Below are 25,000 nucleotides of genomic sequence, written 5' to 3'. Positions count from 1 at the left end.
ACTGAGATCTTTAATATAAATTCATCAGAATTAACACAGAGAAAATACTGCTTAAAAGTATGTTTTTCTGCCAGATGCTCCAAGAGGAACGTGACTTTCTGAAGGGATTTTACACAGGAAGATATATATATGTATATATATATATATATATATATATATATATATATATATATATATACAGTATACACTCTCATACAGAGCTGCCATTTGTGCCAGATGTCATTTTGTGTCTTTTTTTAGTAATTTATTTTTTTCTGTCATTTTGTGTCTTTTTTTTTAGTAATTTTGTGTCTTTTTATGGTCATTTTGATAGAATAGAATAGAATAGAATAGAATAGAACTTTATTGTCATTGTACAAGACAACGAAATTTTGTTTGGAGCAGTCCTCCTCCAGTTGCACAGTACAAAATATTGATATTTATATCAATATAGAAAAATGCTTCAAACAAAACACAACATTATCAACGCTGTCAGCAATATATGTATAAATAAAATATAAATCTAAGTGACAATGTTTTAAAAAGTCCAAGGCCTTAAGTGCAATAGTGCAATTGATATTTGATATTTGAGACCCCTGCGCCATGGCAACCGGGTGGCAACAAATGTTACAAAATAAAACGGAGATGCTGATTGGCTGAAGAGGCGCTCTGCGTATCTGAGCTCGATTGCTCTTCCTCAACTACCTGCATGTTCATCCCAGAAAACTGACAAATAACACCAAAGAATTGTCCAAAATGAGACATCCAGTACTGGATGTTGAATTGAACAGTGATTTTGTGTCTTTTTGGTCATTTTGTGTCTCTTTTGGTAATTTTGTGTCTTTTTTTGTCATTTTGTGTCTTTTTTTTGTAATTTAGCGTCTTTTTTTTGTAATTTTGTGTCTTTTTTTTTGTAATTTTGTGTCTTTTTTTTGTCATTTTATGTCTTTTTTTTTTGTAATTTAGTGTCTTTTTTGGTCATTTTGTGTCTTTTTTAAGTAATTTATTATTATTTTTTTTTAGTAATTTTGTGTCTTTTTATGGTCATTTTGATATTTGCGTTCCTGCGCCATGGCAACCAGGTGGCAACAAATGTTCCAAAAGAAAACGGAGGTGCTGATTGGCCGAGGAGGCGATCTGCGTATCTGAGCTCGATTGCTCTTCCTCAACTACCTGCATGTTTGTTGCAGAAAACTGACAAATTACACCAAAGACTTGTCCAAAATGAGCCGTCCAGTCCAGAGTGGTGTCCACCAGTTGGACTGGTTTATCACCAATCAACCCAGTGAGGACGCAGTAAAGAGCTGGAGCTAAGCGCTACATCTGTACGCCACGGGGCCTGCAGCGCTGCGTGCCCGCCATTTGCAAACGTTGTGCTTAATGAAGTGTTGTCGGCGTGGCGACGGTGACCCATTAAGCAGTTGTGTGAGTAAACACATCTGCTGGAGGGGCTCTAAGAGGATGTGTGACAGATGCAGCCGTTCCCTTCTCCACGCTCCCGTTTCAATAATTCACCAGGCGCTGACAGTCCCTGCAGCCAGGACCACCTGCACCAGGAGCACCGCCCGGAAACCTCCTCTCCGTCCATCTGGCTGCTCCTCATTCTGCTCCTGCTCCTGCTCCTGCTTCTGATGCGTCTCCGGCACACGGGGCGCCGCGTTAACACGGATCTACTCAGCCGGAGAACAATCCTTCTCCCTGTTCCCCCTTTTTCTTTTTATTCAGCTGTTTTGTTCCACGTGAGGCCTCTCTGGCTGCTTCACCTCGCTGACTGGGTTTATATATGTAAGGGCTGGAATATGTGGAAGCAGAAACTGAATTTGAATTATTTATTTTTGAATTTTGAATTACTTAACTTGAATAATTGCATTAAAACACTGAATTTGAATCACATCATTTTAATTTGTATTGTTCAATTTGAGTCATTGCATTGAAAAACTGAATCTGAATTGTAATTTGAAATGTAATTTATTAGTTTGGAACTGAAACATTCAGTTCTCACAATTTAAATTCAGTTTGCAAAATTCTATTTAAATTTTCTGCGACAAACATCCAGGTAGTTAAAGGTAGAACAATCGAGCTCAGATACACAGAGCACCTCTTTGGCCAATCAACAAATGACAGAAAAAAACTAAATAACTTAAAAAAAGACACAAAATCACTGAAAAAACACTAAATAACTTGAAAAATACACAAAATGACAAAAAATAGACAAAAATGACCAAAAAATATGCAAAATTACTTAAAAAAGACACAAAATCAAGTAAAAGAGACACAAAATGACAAAAAAAGACCAAAAAAGACAGAAGAGAAACGAAATTACTTTAATAAAAGACACAACATGACCAAAAAGACACAACATTGACACACAGCGTTTATATATATATATATATATATATATATATATATATATACGGGCTGGAATATGAGCCACCAGAAACTGAATTTGAATTATTTATATTTGAATTTTGAATTGCTTAACTTGAATAATTGCATTAAAACACTGAATTTGAATCACATAATTTTGAATTTGTATTGTTCAATTTGAATCTGTGTATCATTCGTTCTTTCCATTTTCAATTGGCAAATCAAAAATCAAATAATTAAATGAAAAATTGACTGGTTATTTTGTTATTTGTTTTTTATTATAAAACTACGGAGAAGAGAATAACGGCTCACTGGACCAACAGTCAAACTTCCGGGTCACGTCAATCAAATTCATTCCTGGTGCCTGATTTTCCATTTCGGATTTTTGATCTGACACAAAATTACAAATTACCAAAAGACACAACATCATTAAAAAAAAAAGACACAAAATTACCCCAAAAAGTAAATAAAGGGACCTTCCACACACAACACGGTAAAGTGCCATTAATATAAAACTCACATTAAACTTTCATATCAAGGTGGGGGCCACAAAATATCATCACAAGGGCTGGTCTTTTTTTTTTTAAAATTTGGTAATTTTGTGTCTTTTTTTGGTAATTTTGTGTCTTTTTTGGTAATTTTGTGCCTTTTTTTTTATTTTGTGTCTTTTTTTTTGTCATTTTGTGTCTTTTTTGGTCATTTTGTGCAACCAGGTAGCAACAAATGTTACAAAAGAAAACGGAGGTGCTGATTGGCCGAAGAGGCGATCTGTGTATCTGAGCTCGATTGCTCTTCCTCAACTACCTGGATGTTTGTCGCAGAAAATTGAAATTGAATTTTGCAAATTTAATTTGAATTGTGAGCACTGAATGTTCAGTTCCAAACTAATAAATTAACTTCAAATTACAATTCAGATTCAGTTTTTCAATGCAACGATTCAAATTGAACAATACAAATTCAAACGATGTGATTCAGTTTCTGGTGGCTCATATTTCAGCCCATAAACTAAAATATCTCAGCTGCAGCAGAAGTCTCTGAGTGTCTCAGCTGCAGCTTCCCGTCCCACCGGGACGTCCAGGAATCACAGCGTCCTCCGTCGGTGGAGGAGGAGGAGGAGGAGGAGGAGGAGGAGGAGGAGGAGGAGGAGGAGGAGGAGGCATCATCTGGGCTGACAGCTGCTGCATCAGCCTCCAAACTCTGGCATCTGCTGTTCCTCCTTCCTCCCCTCCTCCCCCCTCTGAGGGCCCCCGTCAGGAGACCCAGCGTCCCCTGCTGGGGCCTCCAACCAGAGGTTAAGTGGCTGCTCCCCTGTAGCAGCATGTCCTCACCTGGTGTTTTCACAATAACGGTGGAGGGGAAAAGATAACTGAGGGGGAAGTTAACACCTGCGTTACAAAGCAGGTACACTAGCTAATGCTAATGCTAACGCTAATGCTAGTCAATAATTAAACGCTGCTCCATCTGCTGCAGTGGGGGATGAAGACAAGACGTCCCCGTGTTTCACTGTGGGACGGACATGTTGGATGTTCAGTCACATGATAATGGATATTAATTTATAAGTGTAAAAACTAAGTTAATAATAAATAATGCAAAAACTGAGATTTTCATAATAAAAAGGTTCTTACAGCCTTCATTTCAGAAAACTAAGTTGATAATGATCTTATAATATCTGTATCATGGATACAATCATTATAATTAGAAGAAATTAAATAAATTAAACTCCTGAAACACAAATCTTTACCCTTTTCTGGCTTTTATATTTTCCAATGCATGTGTCCACTTTTTATTTATTTAATTCAAAAATAAGCTAAAACATGCCATTCAGAAAATATGACACCTTTTTGTCGATCAAATACAGAGCTAATTTCAAAATAAGAGTCATTTTTAGAAAGAAATTAAATAAATGAAGACATGAAATGTTTCATTCTGTGTGTAATGGATCTATATAATGTCTTATTTCACCTTTTTGAATTTAATTACTGACATAAATCAACTTTTTTATGATATTCTAATTTATTGATATGCACCTGTACCTGCAATATCGGATGATTCAAGCTCTTCTTAGTGCGAAAAAACAAAAAATAAGCTAAAACATGCAAAAGAATCCCAAGTGGCAGACATTCTTACAGTCCAACACAGTGTGGAGATCAAATAAAAAATCATTTTAGAGTCATGTTTAGTTGCAAAATGTCCAAATCTATTGCTTGTTTTGGCCTTTTTAACCCTATAAAAAACGTTTGTTTCAGTAGTTCCCAACATTTTCAGCTCGCGACCTCTTAAAATGATGCACCATCCACTTGTGAACACTAATATCACTCCTGGGGGGAAGTCGACACCTGCTTTACAAAACAGGTACAGTAGCTAATGCTAATGCTAATGCTAGTCAATAATTAAAACTCCATCTGCTGCAGTGGGGATGAAGACAAGACGTCCTGGTGTTTGACTGTGGGACAGACATGATGGAACTATATATGGAGGAAATGTCACTTAGTAATGGATATTAAGTTATAAGTGTAAAAACTAAGTTAATAATAAATAATGCAAACTGAGCTATTCATAATAAAAGGTTCTTACTGCCTTCATTTAGGAAAAAACTAAGTTGATAATGATCTTATAATAACTATCATGGATACAACTATTATAATTAAAAGAAATTAAATAAATGAAGACATGAAATGTTTCATTTCTATGATATTCTATTTTATGGATATGCACCTGTACATGCAATGTAGGATGATTTAAGCTCTGTTTAGTGCCAGAAAACAAAAATAAGCTAAAACATGCAAAAGAATCCCAAGTGGCAGATATTCTTCCAGTCCAACACAGTGAAGAACAAATGAGATCTCAAACTCAAATTACCTGGGGGCCGTTGGAGGCAGTATGAAAATGACCAAAAAAATACACAAAATTACAACAAATAAAGACACAAAATGACAGAAAAAAACTAAATTACTTTAAAATGATACAAAATGACCAAAAAAAGACAAAAATACTTAAAAAAGACACAAAATGACCAAAAAAACACAAAATTACTTCAAAAAAAAGATACAAAATGACCAGAAAAAGACACAAAATCACCAAAAAAACACAAAATTACTTTAAAAAAAAGATACAAAATGACCAAAAAAAGACACAAAATTACCAAAAAAGACAAAATTGAACAAAAAAAAGTGACCAAATGACAAAAAAAAAGACAATATGACTGAAAAAACACTAAATTACTTATTTTAGGCGCAAAATGTTCAAATCTATTCTTTGTTTTGGCTTTTTTAACCCTAAAAAACACGTTTGTTTCAGTAGTTCCCAACATTTTTATCTTGTGACTCTCTACATGGGTCAAGACTTTTATGTAGATATGAATTATAAGCAGGTAAACCAGAGCTTTTCCTCTAAAATTCAGGCCTGAAAATGCCTATAAAGTCAGAAAAATGAACAGAATTTTGTGTAACAATCATTTTCTCCTCTCACCACTTTAATAATTATCATCCACAGTATCTTGTAACATCTCAGATAATCAGTTCAGAAATGATGCAGCTGACTTTCTCTTCAAGTTTTCAGGTTTTTTTCCACCACATTTATGGTTTCTCTAGTTCTTCTTTCTTCTTGTTGCTCATTCTTTGGAAATCTTTTCCAATCAGTCTGCATTTTCACAGCGTTATCACATAATAATTTGGCATTGCCAAAACTATTTTGGACTTGTTCACTGTGACGGATTACACAACTGAGGAAAGTAAGTCTGTAATATTTACAGAAATAAAAGAGACAAATGGCTCCTTGGATTAGAGTTGATGCTTTATATGGTCAAAATATGTTTAAATGTCAGTCACAGATCTTTTTCTACATGGCTTGCTGGCCGTAAAACCCTTCGAAATAAGAATTTTAGAGGAAAAATTCAGGTTCAACTGCTCATAATTCATATCTACACTAAAGTTATGACCCATGTAGCATCGATCTAAGTGGTTGCAAGCTGAAAATGTTGGGAACTACTGAAACAAATGTGATTTGTAGGATTAAAAAAGTCTAAAACAAGCAATACATTTGGATATTTTGCAACAAAAAATGACTCATTGACTACTTTTTGAATTTTCTGAATTAAAGAAATAAGACTTGCATCAATTCTCACAGGAGTTTGGTTTTAAGTTTCCAGGTGCCAGAAAACACGTCAATGTTGCAGCATTAGTCGGCGTGTTAGCATGTTAGCTTTTTAGCATGTTAGCATGTTAGCGTGTTAACGTGCGTGTGGTTGTCTCATTCCGGAGCTCAACTTCTCATCTGGTCCCCGGGAAAACGTGATTTGTAGGATTAAAAAAGACTAAAACAAGCAATAAATTGGGACATTTTGCAACTAAAAGGGACTCTTATTCTAAAAGTAGCTCTTTATTTGACTTTGTGGGTACTTTGAGGCCTTAAAACCTTAGAAATAAGAATTTTAGAGGAAAACCTCTAGTATAACTGCTCATATCTCATATCTACACTAAAGTAGTGAGCCATGTAGAGAGTCACAAGGTAAACATGTTGGGAACCACTGAAACAATGTGATATGTAGGATTTGGACATTTTGCAACTAAAAATGACTCTTGTTTTGAAATTAGCTCTTTATTTGACCTACAAAAAGTTTGGTAAACAGTAGTGATCTCACTTAGAATTTCTGAATTAAAGAAATAAATAAAAAGTGGACACATGCATTGGAAAATAGTCAGAAAACAGTGAAGATTTGTGTTTCAGGAGTTGCATTACAGGAGTCAGAAAACCAGAAAACATCCTTTAATGTTGCAGCATCAGTCTGTGTGTTGGCGTGTTAGCGTGTTAGCGTGTTAGCGTGTGTGTGTTCGTCTCACTCCGGAGCTCAACTTTTCCTCTGGTACCCAGGAAAATGTCATTTGTCGGATTGAAAAGGCTAAAACAAGCAATATTCTAAAATTAGCTCTTTATTTGATCCACAAAAACTGTCCTAAACAGTAGTGATGTCACTTAGAACTTTTTGAATTTTCTGAATTGAAGAAATAAATTAAAAGTGGACACATGCATTGGAAAAAAGTCAGAAAAAGGTGAAGATTTGTGTTTCAGGACTTGCATTAAAGGAGTCAGAAAACCAGAAAACATCCTTTAATGTTGCAGCATGAGTCGGTGTGTTAGCGTGTTGGCGTGTTAGCATGTTAGCGTGTTAGCGTGCGTGTGGTTGTCTCACTCCGGAGCTCAACTTCTCATCTGGTCCCCAGGAAAACGTGATTTGTAGGATAAAAAAAGGCTAAAACAAGCAATAAATTGGGACATTTTGCAACTAAAAATGACTCGTCTTCTAAAATGACCTCTTTTTTTGACTTACAAAAAGTGTTGTAAACAGTAGTGGTCTCACTTAGAATTTCTGAATTAAATAAATAAATAAAAAGTTTACACATGCATTGGAAAATAGTCAGAAAATGGTGAAGATTTGTGTTTCAGGAGTTGCATTACAGGAGTCAGAAAACCAGAAAACATCCTTTAATGTTGCAGCATCAGTCGGTGTGTTAGCGTGTTGGCGTGTTAGCTTGTTAGCATGTTAGCGTGCGTGTGGTTGTCTCACTCCGTAGCTCAATTTCTCATCTGGTCCCCGGGAAAACGTGATTTGTAGGATAAAAAAGGCTAAAACAAGCAAATAACTGGGACATTTTGCAACTAAAAATGACTCATATTGTAAAATTAGCTTTTTTTTACCTACAAAAAGAAGAACTTTTTGAATTTTCTGAATTAAATGAATAAATAAAAAGTGGACACATGCATTGGAAAAAAGTCAGAAAAAGGTGAAGATTTGTGTTTCAGGATTTGCATTAAAGGAGTCAGAAAACCAGGAAACATCCTTTAATGTTGCAGCAGTCCAACACAGTGTGGAGATCAAATAAAAAGATCATTTTAGAATCATTTTTAGGTGCAAAATGTCCAAATCTATTGCTTGTTTTGGCCTTTTTAACCCTAAAACACGTTTGTTTCAGTGGTTCCCAACATGTTTATCTTGTGACTCTCTACATGGGTCAAGACTCAGTTCGCGTGTTAGCGCGTTAGCATGTTAGCTCCTCCTCGGGGTCCCCTGGCTGCAGCAGGACCGGCTCCATCAGAACTCTGATGCTGCAGACTGATGCGTCCTGGATGCCTGCTGACAGCTCCTGCATATGCTCCACCGTCAATTATTCAGCCTGCTCACTTTCCACGTCTTTAAGGGAACTTTGAGAGCCATTAGCGTCACCATTGTCAGCCGCTCCAGATGTATCGCATCACCACGGCTTAGTGTCACGCCCGCCTTACTTTTCTGACAGATTATGGCGAGCCAGGGGACCGAGTGGATCCTCTGTGGAGCCAAAGATCTGCAGAGGGGAAGAAGCCTTCTGCCATTCAACTGGTGTCCCTGTTCAGGTCTCAGGTCCCGACTGCTCCCTCGGTCCTCTCATCTCCCATTTATCCACCGTGGAGCAGCTGCAGCTCGCTGCTCGTGTCACTCTCCGACTCTCACCGCCCGAAAGTTAAATGACAGCGAGCGTCGGTGTAAATAATTCATCCGAGGCTGCTTTTTAAAGTCACTCCGTTCGTTTTTTACAGGCCTTTTTAACTCTTTATGTCCTGGAGCTGCCTGTCGAACATTTCACCATAATTCTGCAAAGAAAGTAACTGAGTACATTTACTCAAGTATTCTGCTTTACTGGAGTATTTCCATTTTCTGTAACTTTATTCTTTTACTCCACTGCAAGAGCAGTGCAGTATTCTCATTTTCCTGGGGACCAGATGAGAAGTTGAGCTCCGGAATGAGACAACCACACGCACGCTAACATGCAAACAAGCTAACACGCTAACATGCTAACATGCTAACACGCCGACTAATGCTGCAACATTGACGTGTTTGCTGGCAGCTGGAAACTTAGAGGACCAAACTCCTGTGAGACTTGATGCAAGCCTTATTTCTTTAATTCAGAAAATTCAAAAAGTTCTAAGTGACATCACTACTGTTTACAACACTTTTTGTAGGTCAAAAAAGAAGAGCTAATTTTAGAATATGAGTCATTTTTTGTTGCAAAATGTCCAAATTTATTGCTGGTTTTAGCCTTTTTTTATCCTACAAATCACATTTGTTTCAGTAGTTCCCAACATGTTCAGCTTGCAACCACTTAAATCGATGCTACATGGGTCATAACTTTAGTGTAGATATGAATTATGAGCAGTTGAACCAGAATTTTTCATCTCAAATTCCAAGCACTGCTTATGTCTCTGTGCTGCAGCAGGCATGGTTCTGGTTCTGGTTCTGGTTCTGCAAAGAAAGCTTCAATGTTTTGGTGCAGAATCACCAGATTTTGACAACAAAGCTGCAACTAATAATTGTCATGATCATTATTTTTGCATAAATCAAGTTTATGCAAAAATAATGTCAAGCTGTAAACATTGAACTTTAAGTCATTTTATTCTTGACAAATGACTGAAAAATCTGACCACTCATTCTGACTGTAACAGTGGAACCTCTCACTGTCGTTCCTCCATTACTAATCATTCTTTTGTTAACATCTCTGAGAATTAAATGGGTGAGGAAGAGAGGAGCATGATGACTTATGCCTCTGTGCTGCAGCAGGCATGTTTCTGCAAAGAAAGCATAAATGTTTTGGTGCAGCATCACCAGATATTCACAGGAAAGTTCAACTAATAATTGTCATGATCATTATTTTTGCATAAATCAAGTTTCCAGAGCTCTCGATCACAGCTTCCAAGTCTTGTTTTGTGCAACAAGCAGCCCAAAATATATTTTTTTTATTCCAAAAGTTTTTTATGTAACAGCAACAAAAAAAACAAGAAAATCAGCCAATTTTCCAATCAGACAAGCTGGAAACATTGAACTTTAAGTCATTTTATTCTTGACAAATGATTTAAACAACGGTGTGATAGTCGCTGACTGTCTTTCCTCCATTACTAATCACTCTTTTGTTAATATCTCTGAGAATTAAAAGGGTGAGGAAGAGAGGAGCGTGATGACTTATGTCTCTGTGCTGCAGCAGATTCTGCCTACTCAACAGTAACTAGCTGCTAAATTAGCAGTCAGTCGTGTCTGAGTGTGTCGGAGCGTTAAGGATGTCCGGTGATGTCAGGAGGAGGGAGGGGGGGGGGGTTGTTCGTCAGTGTAACTCTCTTGGGAGCGTTCCTCCTTCACGCCGACGTCCACACCTCCTCCTGATTAACAACCTGCCCTCCGTTAGCAGGAGAGAGGCTGTCAGCTGGAGGACTCTCTCCCCTCAGCCTCTCCGTTAACATGCAGCCACAACCAGCCAACCAACCAACCAACCACCCAACCAGCCAAACAACCAACCAGCCAACCAACCAGCCAACCAACCAACCAGCCAACCAACCAACCAACCAACCAGCCAACCAACCAACCAACCAGCCAACCAACCAACCAACCTGCCAACCAACCAACCAACCTACCAACCAACCAACCAACCAACCAACCAACCTACCCACCAACCAACCAGCCAACCAACCTGCCAACCAACCAACCAACCAACCAACCAACCAACCATCCATCCAACCAACCAACCAACCAACCAACCAACCAACCAACCAACCTACCCACCAACCAGCCAACCAACCAACCCACCAACCCACCAACCAACCAACCAACCGACCAACCAACCATCCATCCAACCAACCAACCAACCAGCCTACCAACCAGCCAACCAACCAACCCACCAACCCACCAACCAACCAACCAACCAACCTACCAACCAACCAACCAACCCACCAACCCACCAACCTACCAACCTACCAACCAACCAACCAACCAACCAACCAACCAACCTACCAACCTACCAACCTACCAACTAACCTACCAACCAGCCAGCCAACCAGCCAACCAGCCAACCAGCCAACCTGCCAACCTACCAACCTACCAACCTACCAACCAACCAACCAAGCTATCAACCAAAGGCTGCTGAGCTGCTGAGCAAAGACGTTCTATCAACTGCTTCACAATCATATGTTTAAAATAGACACTAAATTACTAGAAAAGACACTAAATTACTAGAAAAGACACCAAATGATTTTAAAAAGACACAAAATTACCAAAAAAAGTAATTAAAGGGACCTTCCACACACAACACGGTAAAGTACCATTCATATAAAACTCACATTAAACTTTCATATCAAGGTGGGGGCCACAAAATATCGTCACGAGGGCCACAATTGGCCCGCGGGCCGCCAGTTTGACACCCATGTTTTAGAGTCTTCCTATTGTTGGACATTCAAACATTTATGATCAGGAGAAGTTGGGAGGTTTTTGTGTCTTTTTTTGGTCATTTTGTGTCTTTTTGTGTCTTTTTTGGTCATTTTGGGTCTTTTTTTTGTCTTTTTGTATCTCTTTTTTAGTCATTTTGTGTCTTTTTTTGGTCATTTTGATCCTGCCTCCAGCGGCCCCTGGGTAGTTTAAGTTTGAGGCCCCTGGTCTAAAGTGTCTGAGTTCATCCTGGTTCTAAGGTCCCGTGTATTTTATTTTAAATATTTATCTGGGCTAAACCAGGAGAAGGTGTGAAGCAGTCAGTTAGCAGCATTGTGTGTTAGCGGCTGCATAGTAATGCACACATGGTCTGCTAGCTCATCTGTTGTTAACCACAGGAGGACCAGAGGCCCCCGGCCACGCCTCGGGGCCACACACACACACACACACACACACACACACACACACACACACACACACACACACACACACACACACACACACACACATACACACACACACAGACAATAGCAGTGGGCCCACTTGTTCGTCTCTCTGTGTGTTTGAGAGGATTGGATTTTTGGTCATTTTCTTTCTTTTTTTAGTAATTTAGTTTTTTTCTGTTATTTTTTGTCTTTTTATTTGTAATTTAGTGCCTTTTTTGGTCAGTTTATGTCTTTTTTTGGTCATTTTGTGTCTTTTTTTGGTCATTTTGTGTCTTTTTTGGTAATTCTGTATCTTTTTGGTCATTTTGTGTCTTTTAAAATGTATGTTGTGTCTTTTTTTGGTCACTTTGTCTCTTTTTAAATAATGTGTCTTTTTTGATAATTCTGTGTCTTTTTGGTCGTTTTGTGTCTTTTTTTTTAGTAATTTTGTGTCTTTTTTGGTCATTTTGTGTCTTTTTTAAGTAATTGAGTTTTTTTCTGTCATTTTGTGTCTTCTTTGGTCTTTTTTTGGTCATTTTGTCTCTTTAAATAATTTTGGGTGTCTTTTAAAATTAATGTTGTGTCTTTGTTAGTCATTTTGGGTCTTTTTTTGGGTCTTTTTTGGGTATTTCTGTGTCTTTTTGGTCATTTTGTGTCTTTTAAAATTAATTTTGTGTCTTTTTTAGTAATTTTTTGTCTTTTTTTGGTCATTTTGTGTCTTTATTGGGTCACTTTGTCTCTTTTTAAATAATATTGTGTCTTTTTGGTCATTTTGTGTCTTTTTTTAGTAATTTTGTGTCTTTTTTGGTCATTTCGTGTCTTTTAAAATTAATGTTGTGTCTTTTTTAGTAATTTTGTGTCTTTTTTGGGGTCATTTTGTATCTTTGTAAAATAATTTTGAGTCTTTTTTTGGTCAGCAAAGCAAAGAGCTCTCCCGTTATTATTCTGCAGCACACACACACACACACACAGACACACACTGGGCCCTCCTCTTCCTCTCTGAGAGGATCCAGGCGTTCCGTAGCCTGACTTCTCATTAAAGCTGCAGTAATTGGATTGGGCGTAATAGACATATGGAGATTGCGGTGCCGTTCATCATTAGGGCTTTTAATTGTGCCCATTTTGGCTTCTGCATTTCTTCCCCTCTAAATAAGTCATAGGAGTTCACAGCCTTGTTAGCGCCAGGCAGGTCACATCGCCGTGGTAACGAGCCGCTTCCTGCCTCCCTATCTGCAGCCATTGTGTTCTTTATCTTCTTTATCACAGCCAAGGGTTCATGGACCACAATACACACAGAAATGTTACTAGGAGAAGTCTTAAAAGATGTTTTGTACACTGCAAATGATTTTGCTAATTTTTTAACATGCATGTTGAACTCTTAACACTGCCTGTTTCTAGGAGTTCCTCAATGCATTTTTCTTCAATCTGCTGATAAATAATACGACTTTAGATCAAAAAAGACTCAAAATTACCCCCCATAAAAGATGTAAAATGACCAAAAAAGACACAAAATGATTAAAAAAATGCGTAAAATTACAAAAGAAATATGTAAAACTAACCAAAAATGATACACAAAAAAACAGAATGATCAAAAAAGGATGTAAAATGACAAAAAAAGACACAAAATGACCCAAAAAATATGTTGAATTAAACAAAATGACACACAAAACCCCCCAAAATGATCAAAAAAGGTTGTAAAATGACTTTTTTGCAGTGTGATGTTGATAGGTTCTTTTTTTGTTTTTTACTTAAACACAAACATTATTTGCAGCTATCGCTTGTATTTCAGATATCTACTGAAGGACAGTTGTTCCTTATTAATTATTTAAATAAAAATGTGTGTAGATGTGACTGACGGCGCTTTTTAGACGTGATGTTCTCTCAAATCAAGAGGAAAAGGACACATTATTTTTGTGTTAAAAAATCTCTCTCTCTCTCTTGGAAATAGATTGTCTCTTAATATAATGAAAGATATTAACAGATGCATGATAATTCCAGTTTGATAAGTAATCTTTACTTTAAAATAATGATGGTAAGAATATTAAATATGCAGTCTAACAAAATAATGCCAATATATGCATTAAATGTATATAAACATGCACTAAAACTAATAAGCTAATATTGGCACATGATGCCAACCTGCAGATCTACTTTGTGCATCAGATTTGGTTCATTTGATTCATAACTGTAACATTTATGGTTTGTTTCTCTGCAGGACGATGGACGTCCTCATAAGCCTCAACAACGGGAAATCCTTCATCTCCAGCGCCCACACCATCTCCGCCTCCACATGTGTGAGTCTCCATTATATATATATATATATATATATATATATGTACATTTAATGCATATAGTCCGGCGGTTTAGGACCAGATTTGGGAAGAAAGGGGACACGTCGGACAAAAGCACCAAATTTTTTCCACATGCTCTCTATCACTATAGGTTTCAATTTTTGGTAGGAGCCACTTCATCAAGATTGCAGATCGGAGATGGCAGCCATATAAAATCTATGAGAACCAGTATATCTTCTAAGCCACTTAGAAGGTCAATCTTGGTGTCAAAATATACATTTTCTGGGTCAAAGAATAATTTAAAGCTACTGAGAATATCCCTAGATGATCAAATAGATATGTTCATTTTGGCCATGTATTTACATAATTGTTAGATTCCAAACATTTTCAGCTCAGGATTCTCTGCTGCAGCACTTGAAGCGAGTTGCCTACCAGTCTGGGTGAAAATGAACATTTCTATTTGATCAAATAATCATCTAGTGATATTCTCAACAGCTTTAAATGATTCCTTGACCAAGAAAATGTAGATTTTGACACCAAGATTGACCTTCTGAGTGGCTTGGAAGATGTGTTGGTTCTCATAGACTTTATATGGGTGCCATCTCGGATCGGCCATCTTGATGAAGTGGCTCCTACCAAAAATTGAAACCTATGGTGATAGAGAGCACGTGGAAAAAATGTGGTGCTTTTGTCCGACGTGTCCCCTTTATTTAGCTAAGCCGCCTGACTAATAAATTGGCAGATATGAATGCAGTATATATATAGTATATATATATATATATATATATATATATATATATATATATTACCTTCATCACATCTGGAACTCTTTCTGTCTTTTCTTCTCGTCTGACTTCACACCTCTGTTTCAGAACCTGAACCTTATTTCCTGACTTCATGTTTCACTTCGTGTTGCTCATATTGTGGTTTGACTTTATGCTTTAATAAGCAGAACTGTCTCATCTTCCTCCTGCATGTTTATCATGTGATGAATCTTTTTCTGCAGAAATTACTTCATCGCTTCTCACCACATGTTTATTTTTATTTTTAATGCACGCAATGTGAAAGCACAAAATGTTTTTTTATGTGGGGAAAAAGTAAAGTCTAATAAATGAAATGTACAACTTAAAAATGATTTTAGAAATAAAATATTGATAAAAATACGTATTACAAATAAAAATTCTAATATAATAAACAAAATGTAATATATATATATTTTGGATTTTTCTTTCTCTTTCCTCTATGGTTTGGAAGCATGAAAACTTTTGTTTTTTAAGTGGGAAAAATTTAAATATAAAAAAATAAGAAAGAAAATAAATAATATTACACTAATAATAATATAAATAAATACAATAAATTAAATTTACACATTTATGTGTATATTTATTTATACACATATTAAAAGTAATATTTAAAAAATGAGAATGATAAAATGATTTAAAAAATGTAATAATTATATTTTTAATTTTACATTTTTGCCATTTAGTTGCCTCTATAATGTGGAAGCACGGAAATGTTTTATCTTTTTAAGTATATTAAATAAAATTTACAACTTAAAAATGGTTTTAAAAATAAAATATTCATAATAATACATATTACAAATACAATTCTAAAATAATCAATAAAATGTAATAAATACATTTTGGATTTCTAATTTTTGCCATTTAGTAACCTCTACAATGTGGATGCACATGGAAGTGGGAAAAATTTAAATATAAAAAAGCAAATGAATAATATAATATAAATACATTTAATTTAATTTACACCTTTAATGATTTTTTAAATAAAATATGAATAGTAATATTCAAAAATAATGATAAAATAATAAAAAATGTAATATTTTTATTGTAAATTTTCATTTTTGCCATTTAGTTGCTTCTACAATGTGGAAGTGGAGAAAAAGTAAAATATAGTAAAAAATAAAAATAATGATAATATGATATAAAAAATGTATAAATAGAAAAATATACCACCCGGATTAACCCATTAAATCATTTTTTTTTCATAGAATATTAATAATAATATTTAAAAATAATATTATTTTTTATTATTTTTAGTTTTTGCCATTTAGTTCCTGTTACTTGTATTTATGTTATACCTATATTATTATTAATGTTATCATTATTATTAGTTTTATTATCATCTTTATTTTTTTTAATTATTATTATCTTTCACATATGTACTATGATTTGTGTGTAATAGACAAAATGGTATTAAAATACCTCTTCTTTTGCATCTCATCTTTCTACATTATTATAATGACGTTTTGTTCACTATCTAGTAGCAAAATCAATGATTTTAATGTCTCAATTTGCACTTTGAACCCAAATGAATTCTCCGGATGATTAAAGTGTTCATTGTGTTTCCTGCCTGCAGTCAGACGGGCTGGCGGTGGCCATCGTCTTCCTGGTGCTCTTCATCCTGGTGGCTCTGGCCCTCATGTGGTGGTTCTGGCCTCTCTGCTGCACTGTGGTGAGTTCAAAATCAAATCAAACCACCTCAAGACACTAAATGATCAAAAATGACACAATATGACAAAAAAAAAGACACTGAATGACGAACAAAGACACTAAATAACCAAAAAAAAGACACTAAATGACCAAAAAGAAACTAAATAACCAAAAAAAGACACTTGTAGAAAGTGTCTGTGTTTAGGGACCAGTCCAACTTATTATCCAGGTATACACCTAGAGACTTAAAACTTGGCACCACCTCGAGACACTAAATGATCAAAAATTACCCAAAAAACCCCACTTAATGACCAAAAAAGACACAAAATTACAATTAAAGACACGAAATGGGCAAAAAAAAGACGCTGAATGAGCAAAAAAGACACTAAATGACCAACAACAACACTTAAATGGCCAAAAAAGACACTAAATTACCAAAAAAAAGACACTAAATGACCAAAATAAGACACTTGAAAGATCCCCTCCCATCTCTGTCAGCTTGTTTTTCAGTATGTTGGGTTGTATTTGAAGTCCACTGTGTACAGTGAGAACAGGAGTGGATCCAGAACAGCGCCCTGTGGAACCCCTGTGCTGTGTTCCCGTCTCTGTCGGCTTGTTTTTTTTTAGTATTTTATGCTTTTATGGTGTTGAATGCGCTCGTAAAATCAAGGAACATGATTGCAGCTTGACTCAAAAAGCTGTTTCCTCGACCCGGTCACCTCCCGTCACCTCGTTCACCCGCGGTCGCCTAGCAACACCACAACACAACCTCAAACAGGAAGTGAGGAAGCCACATCCTGCACACTCACACACTAGTTCTGAGAAGTAATTTAACAGGAACACAAACTCATGTTTCTTGTTTTTTACCATGTTGTCTTGTTTTTAAAGATGTTTTAAATTTAAAAAAATGTATTATTATTATTATTATTATTATTATTATTAATAAAGAAAAGCAGACATCCTCATCATCAGCAGGAGGAGAGTGAGTGGCAGATTGTTTGCTGAGGATCACGTTTCCTACCTGGGGAATGAAGTGATTAATAATAATCACAGAGATTATTTACCATTTAATCACGCTTCAATCTTTCGTGCTCATGCTCCGGCTTAAAATACTTCTTGTGTTTTTGGTAAACACACAGTTCTTCTTTGACTAATCCTGTCAGCCAGTGTTTCATTTCAGCTGCACTTTGTTTTTCTCTCCTCCCTCTCCCATTATTATTAATACTCTTATTATTATTATTATTTCTCTTTGGTGATGACTGACTTCCTCCTTTTATCAAACACAGAGGCATAGAGTATTTGCATCTGCAGAGGAAACAGATGGATGTTTTACTTTGATAAATCAGAGTCGGATACAATTAGAAGACACAAATGTGACAATCTGAACAAAGATCTTGAACAAAAATAAGTCTAATAACAGTTTATTCTACGTTTATTCAAACGTAGAATAAACATTTTATTACAGTATGCACATATTTTATTATGAAAAGCTTCATGTTAAGGCCTTCACACACAGAGGGTGTGACGAAAAAATGACGTGTAAAATCAAATACTTGACGGCGAATATTCATACTGCCGGCAATGCAAATTTGCAACAATTGCAACTTTTATTCAATAAAAGGTTTATATATATATATATATATATATATATATATATATATATATATATATATATATATATATATATATATATATATATATATATATTTGTGCAGAGTTGACACAGAGGGACATCTTCCAGTCTGATAAGTTGTTTTAAGAGGTTTTTTTTCAGTAAAACGCTGAAAAATGTAAGTTTTTGTTTCTTCTCTTGAACATAAACAACGGGCTTTTATTGTGAAAGGTCAGAAGGAATGGAGTGGATTTGGTATGGATCGTCTTTGTCAGAGCTAAAAGGAAAAAAAAACTGAAATTTACTGTCTTGATTCAGACTGCGGAGCCTTCGTGTTGTTGTCTAATAATCCTCTTCAGTAAACAACAAAACATGATTGTTTGTTGTTGCTTTTATATGCAGTAATTCTGGAAAGAAACCTGTCATATGTCCACGTTGTGTCGAGGCCTTTATTTTGCTAAAAACTTGATTCTCTGGATGTGAGCTGCACCATTTTCCTCCCATCATGCTTTCTGTCTCTGTTATTGGTTCTGCTGCATCAGGCTCAGTGCCACCAGAGACACTGGGATGGTTTATGAAAGTACAAATAATCTGCAGCCACAGTGAGCAACAATGTTGACCAAATATGACCAAACATGCAACAATCCCAGTTTGATGAGTTATTGAGCTGTTGTGCATCAAAGGTCATGTTGTTGTGGTTTGATCAGACTTGATGAATGGTGGCGGCAACAAAAGTCAACAACCCGCCCACTGTCACAACAGTTCTCAGCCGTTTATTGTTATTTCATTAAACCCTGACTGGTGACAGCGGATGCGAATCTGCAACAATTGCAACTAAATGACCAAAAAAAGACACTAAATGACTAAAAAAAGACACTAAATGACTAAAAAAAGACACTAAATGACCAAAAAAAGACACTAAATGACTAAAAAAAGACACTAAATGGCCAAAAAAAGACACTGAATGGCCAAAAAAAGACACTAAATGACCAAAAAAAGACACTAAATGACCAAAAAAAGACACTAAATGACCAAAAAAAAGACACTGAATGGCCAAAAAAAGACACTAAATGGCCAAAAAAAGACACTAAATGGCCAAAAAAAGACACTAAATGACCAAATAAAGACACTAAATGACCAAAAAAAGACACTGAATGGCCAAAAAAAGACACTAAATGACCAAAAAAAGGCGCTAAATGGCCAAAAAAAGACACTAAATAACCCAAAAAAAAGACACTAAATGGCCTAAAAAAGACACTAAAATACCAAAAAAAGACACTAAATTACCAAAAAAAGACACTAAATGGCCAAAAAAAGACACTAAATGACCAAAAAAAGACACTAAATGGCCAAAAAAAGACACTAAATGGCCAAAAAAAGACACTAAATGACCAAAAAAAGACACTAAATGACCAAAAAAAGAGAGCGTCAGTGTTTAGGGACCAGTCCAACTTATTATCCAGGTATACACCTAGAGACTTAAAACTTGGCACCACCTCTAGACACTAAATTGCAACTTTTATTCAATAAAAGGTTTTTATATATGTATTTGTACAGTCAGAGGACCCAGAGTGACATCTGAACAGCTGAAACTACCGAGTTTCTTCTGAGTTAATTCGATTTTGTTCTCAGAAACATGCACGGTGTATGTACGTGTCTCGGGCTTTTATTGTGAAAGGTCAGAACGGATGGAGAGGATTTAGTATGTAGCGTCTTTGTCGGGGTTAGAAAGTAGAAGAAGAGAAGTTTCCTGTCTTGGTTCAGACTAGAGAGCCTCTATCAGTCAACAACACAACCTGATTGGTTGTTGCCTTTATTTGCAGTAATTCTGGGACAAAAAAACGTAATATGTGCCGGGTTGTCGAGGCCTTTATGTTGCTAAAAACCTGTCAACTGTTGCATTGGTCACGCCACTCATGTGCTGTTTTCCTCTATTATGCTTTCTGTCTCTGCTGGTGATTTTGCAGCAACATTATGGCTGCATGAGGCTCAGTGCCACCCAACACGACTGGGATTGGTTTATGAAAGTACAAACAAGCTGTGTTGACAATGTTGACCAAATATGACCAAACCTGCAACAATCCCAGTTTAATGAGTTATTGAGCTGTTGTGCATCAAAGGTCATGTGGCTGTGGTTTGATCAGACCAAAAAAGACCAAAAATGACACTAAATGACCAAAAAAGACATTAAATAACAAAAAAAGACACTTGTAGAGAGCGTCTGTGTTTAGGGACCAGTCCAACTTATCATTCAGGTAAACACCTAGATACTTATAACTTGACACTAAATGACCAAAAATGACACAAAATGACAAAAAATGTCACTAAATAACCAAAATAAGACACAAAATGACAAAAAAAGAAACTAAATGACCAAAAAAAGACACTAAATGACCAAAATAAGACACAAAATGACAAAAAAAGAAACTAAATGACCAAAAAAAGACACTAAATGACCAAAAATTACACAAAATGACCAAAAATGTCACTAAATAACCAAAAAAAAAAGACACAAAATGACAAAAAAAAGACACAAAATGACCAAAAATGACACAAAATGACAAAAAATGTCACTAAATAACCAAAAAAAGACACTAAATGACCAAAAAGACACTAAATGACAAAAAAAAGAAACTAAATGACAAAAAGACACTAAATGACCAAAAAAAGACACAAAATGACCAAAAATGACACAAAATGACAAAAAATGTCACTAAATAACCAAAAAAAAGACACTAAATGACCAAAAAAAGACACTAAATGACCAAAAAAGACACAAAATGACAAAAAATGTCACTAAATAACCAAAAAAAGACACAAAATGACCAAAAAAAGACACTAAATGACCAAAAATGACACTAAATGACGAAAAAAAGACACTAAGAACGACTGGGATTGGTTTATGAAAGTACAAACAAGCTGCAGCCACAGTGACCAAATATGACCAAACATGCAACAATCCCAGTTTGATGAGTTATTGTTGTGCATCAAAGGTCATGTTGTTGTGGTTTGGTCAGACTTGATGAATGGTGGCGGCAACAAAAGTCAACAACCCGCCCACTGTCACAACAGTTCTCAGCTCCATATTGTTATTTTATTAAACCCTGACTGGTGATGTCATGACTTCATGTTTTTCCAGCTGAGTTTTGCCCAAATTGATCCCAGAGAGAATAACAACACAGAGCCAAACAGCTCAGAGACGTCTCATGTGAAACCTGAAATGTTCCTGTAGGATCCAAACATGTTGATCAGACCTTAAAGTTTAAACTTAAAGTTAAAATTAAACTTAAAGTTTAACACAAGAGGACGATATCGGCTAAAAAAAACCTCATAATCAATGTGGATTTTGCACTGTTATGATGCTTTCTTAAACAAATGACTTTATTCAACAATATTTAACATTAATACATATTATAAATGAAAATTTTAATAATAGTATAATATATATATTTGGGATTTTAAATTTTTGTTTATATATATTTGGGAATTTTATTTTTTTTAACTTTCCTCTATGATTTGGAAGCACGGAAACTTTTGCTTTTTAAGTGGGAAAAATTAAAATAGTAAAAAAATAAATAAATAAATGAATGAATGAATAAATAAAAAAATACATAAATAAATAAATAAAATATTGAACAATATAATGAAAATATTAATGAAAAAATTTAATAAATACACTAAAATTCACACCTTGTTATAAAGTATATATTATTTTAAAATAAATTGTGAATAATAATGTTAAAAATATTTATTATTAAATAAATAAATATTATAATATAATTATATAATAATAAATCAGTATTAGTCGATTGCTGATATTTAAGTAAATAATAAAAAATAATAATAAATAATTTATACTGTATGTTCAGTACCAGTCAGTTGCTGACCAAGAAAATAAATAATAAATAAATAGATTAAAAAAAAATGTTTTAAATAAATATAATTATATAATATAATAAATTATGTTCAGTGTCAGTGAATTGCTGAGGAAGGAAATAAATAATTAATAAAAAAAAATAAAAAACATACTTTATGTTGAGTATCAATCAATTATTTGCCATTTAAATAATAAATAAATAAAAAAATAAAATATTAATAATACAGTTTGCTCAGCATCATTCAACTAGTGACAATTAAAGTATTGAATGAGAATAAATCAAATTTTAATGACATCATTTCTAAATTCTTGATGCCATTAAGCAGAATAAAATGATGAATCTGATCTCAAAGGTTTTTAATATTGAGAATAAATATAAAAAATACTATAAAATCTGTCTAACTTTACCTCCTCTCTTTGGTTTTTTATACAGTTTTAAGCCACATTTTAACAATACATTTTATCCAATCTTGGTTATTTTTGACTATATATTTGAACTGGATAAAGGATTTTAGTCATCAAACGTCTGGATCATAAGTTTTAATCCAATCCACTTTATTTATATAGCACAATTTTATCAAACACAAGGTTTCCAAAGTGCTGCACAAACAATAAATAGATAGAAACACAATACAAAGAGATGTAGTGAACAATAGAACAGTAAAATGGAATAAGATAAAATAAATTAAAAATAGGATTAAATTAAGATGTAAAATATACTGCCCGCACAAAATAAAATATGCATGTATACAAATAAAAACAAAAAATCAAACAGAAAGAAACAAGCTGAGCAAACGTTAATTTATGATGTGCACAATGCCGGGGTTCCCAAAGTGTGGTGCATTTATTTAAACTGGATGAAGGATTTTAGTCATCAAACGTCTGGATCTAAAGTTCAAGGGGAAATAAGCTGAGCAAAACGTTGATTTATGACATTTTCTGGCAGACGTGAACAATGCAAAGAATGTGCATAGTGCATGTTAATCCGTTGACTGATGACTGGTGCAACGACTCTGGAAAATTATTGGAAACATTTGGGAAAATGCAAATGCAAAACCCAACAAAATATATAAAATGGGTCTTTTTTTATACAGTTTTAAGCCACATTTTTAGGATACACTTGGTTATTAAGGCCCGAGCAGGCATTGTTTTTATTTTGGTTATTTATTTATTTTTTATTCTTAGTCCCATATGATCACATTTTTCACTGGCTGAACATACCCGAAAACTCACCAAGTCACACATGGCGACAAATGTCCTGAATTTCCACCACTAGGTGGCGCTTTAATAAAGGAAAGTGAGTTTTGGCTAATAACTCCCACATACTTTATCGCACATTCAGAAACTAGAAATATATACACGTGTTCACTGAGTTGTGCTGAATCTCGTGACATAGGCCATGCCCATTTTTGCCAATCGTTTTTTTTCCCCCGCAAATTCGCGAAATGTAGCAAACCTACTTTTTCGAACTCCTCCAATAGGCTATTTCATCGTTTTGCACCAAACTTTGCTTTACAGCATCTATGGACCTATTATTTTCTGGCAGATATGTACAATGCTGAAGAATGCAAAGTGGATATGACTCCATTGAAGAAAATGCAAATGCAAAACCCAAGAAAAGTTATAAAACGGGTCTTTTTTTATACAGTTTTAAGCCACATTTTTACGATAGACTTTTTAACTATATATGCCAGGGATGGGCAACAGGAGGCAACTCTTAGGCTGTTACATCGTTTTGCACCAAACTCTGCACACAGCATCTATGGACCTGCACCTGCATTTTTTTTCTGGCAGACAATGCACAATGCTGAAGAACGCAAAGTGGATATGATGCCATTGGACAGTAACCTTATAATAAAATTAGCGGAAAATTGTTGGGAACAACCCAAGAAAATATCTAAAACGATTCTTCTTTTAATACAGTTTTAAACCACATTTTAACGATTTTTCACTTGGTTATTTTTAACTATAAATGCAATTAAATTCTGAAGCTTTCTCTTCTTTCTCTTCTTTTCCAACAACTTAGAGGTGCTCCTCTCTTTAATCCATTGTTTAAACTTCCCTTTAGTCTGGATATATTCATGCTCTCAGGAAAAAAAAAACAGCCTCACCCACTTAACCGTTTACAAAAATCCACAACAGATTATGGTTTGGGGCGATGAGCGAGGGGCTACAGATGGTGCCCCGTGCTCCGTTTCTACTCACATCTGATGAAGGCAAATTTACCCTCCACCTCCTCCTCCTCCTCCTCCTCCTCCTCCTCCTCCTCCTCCCTGCTGCACCGCCCCTTAAATGATAGACGTCACCTGGCTTTGTGGACCTGAAGGGAGCCCTTCCAGGATGAGATGGAAGCATATTTTGGAAAACCAACAAAGGCATTAAAATGTAAACCCCCTGCAGCATGTCTGGCCGCCGACGTGTTTGTCTTGGTGGAGAGAGCTGCTGTTGCCTCCATCCAGGGACGCGGCACAAGAGGAGGGCCATGTGTGGCTTGTTAATATTTAAACCCCCAGTCTGCCAGCTCTCACACACACACACACACACACACACACACATGCACAACCTCTTTCCCACAATCCCTCTCTCCGTCTCTGCGGTGGCCTGCTGCCAGCTGAGAGGTCATACAAGCTGTGTGCTGGTAATTTCTTTGTTTATGATTTGTTTGGAAATTAAACTCAGTTCACATCAAAGAATCAAGAAGCAGCAGCACTCGGGAGTTTCTGGTTCTGAATTGAAATTATTCAGATTTTTTTTTTTTGGAAATGAGTCACTGTTCAGT

The 25,000-nt window shown here is 35.4% G+C and overlaps 1 protein-coding gene across 1 annotated transcript in view; it reads left to right on the top strand.

The window, feature by feature from the left end:
- Positions 1-25,000, top strand: part of antxr2a (ANTXR cell adhesion molecule 2a) — a 171,650-nt gene that overhangs the window by 55,290 nt on the left and 91,360 nt on the right. Inside the window, exons 11-12 of the mRNA XM_059336436.1 lie at positions 14,207-14,285; positions 16,659-16,754. Of these exons, the coding sequence (XP_059192419.1) occupies positions 14,207-14,285; positions 16,659-16,754 (175 nt within the window). The remainder of the gene's footprint in view (positions 1-14,206; positions 14,286-16,658; positions 16,755-25,000) is intronic.

Source organism: Centropristis striata, chromosome 7 (genome assembly GCF_030273125.1).
Source record: "Centropristis striata isolate RG_2023a ecotype Rhode Island chromosome 7, C.striata_1.0, whole genome shotgun sequence".
NCBI classification, from domain to species: Eukaryota; Metazoa; Chordata; class Actinopteri; order Perciformes; family Serranidae; genus Centropristis; species Centropristis striata.
This window is presented reverse-complemented; position numbering and strand designations above follow the sequence as displayed.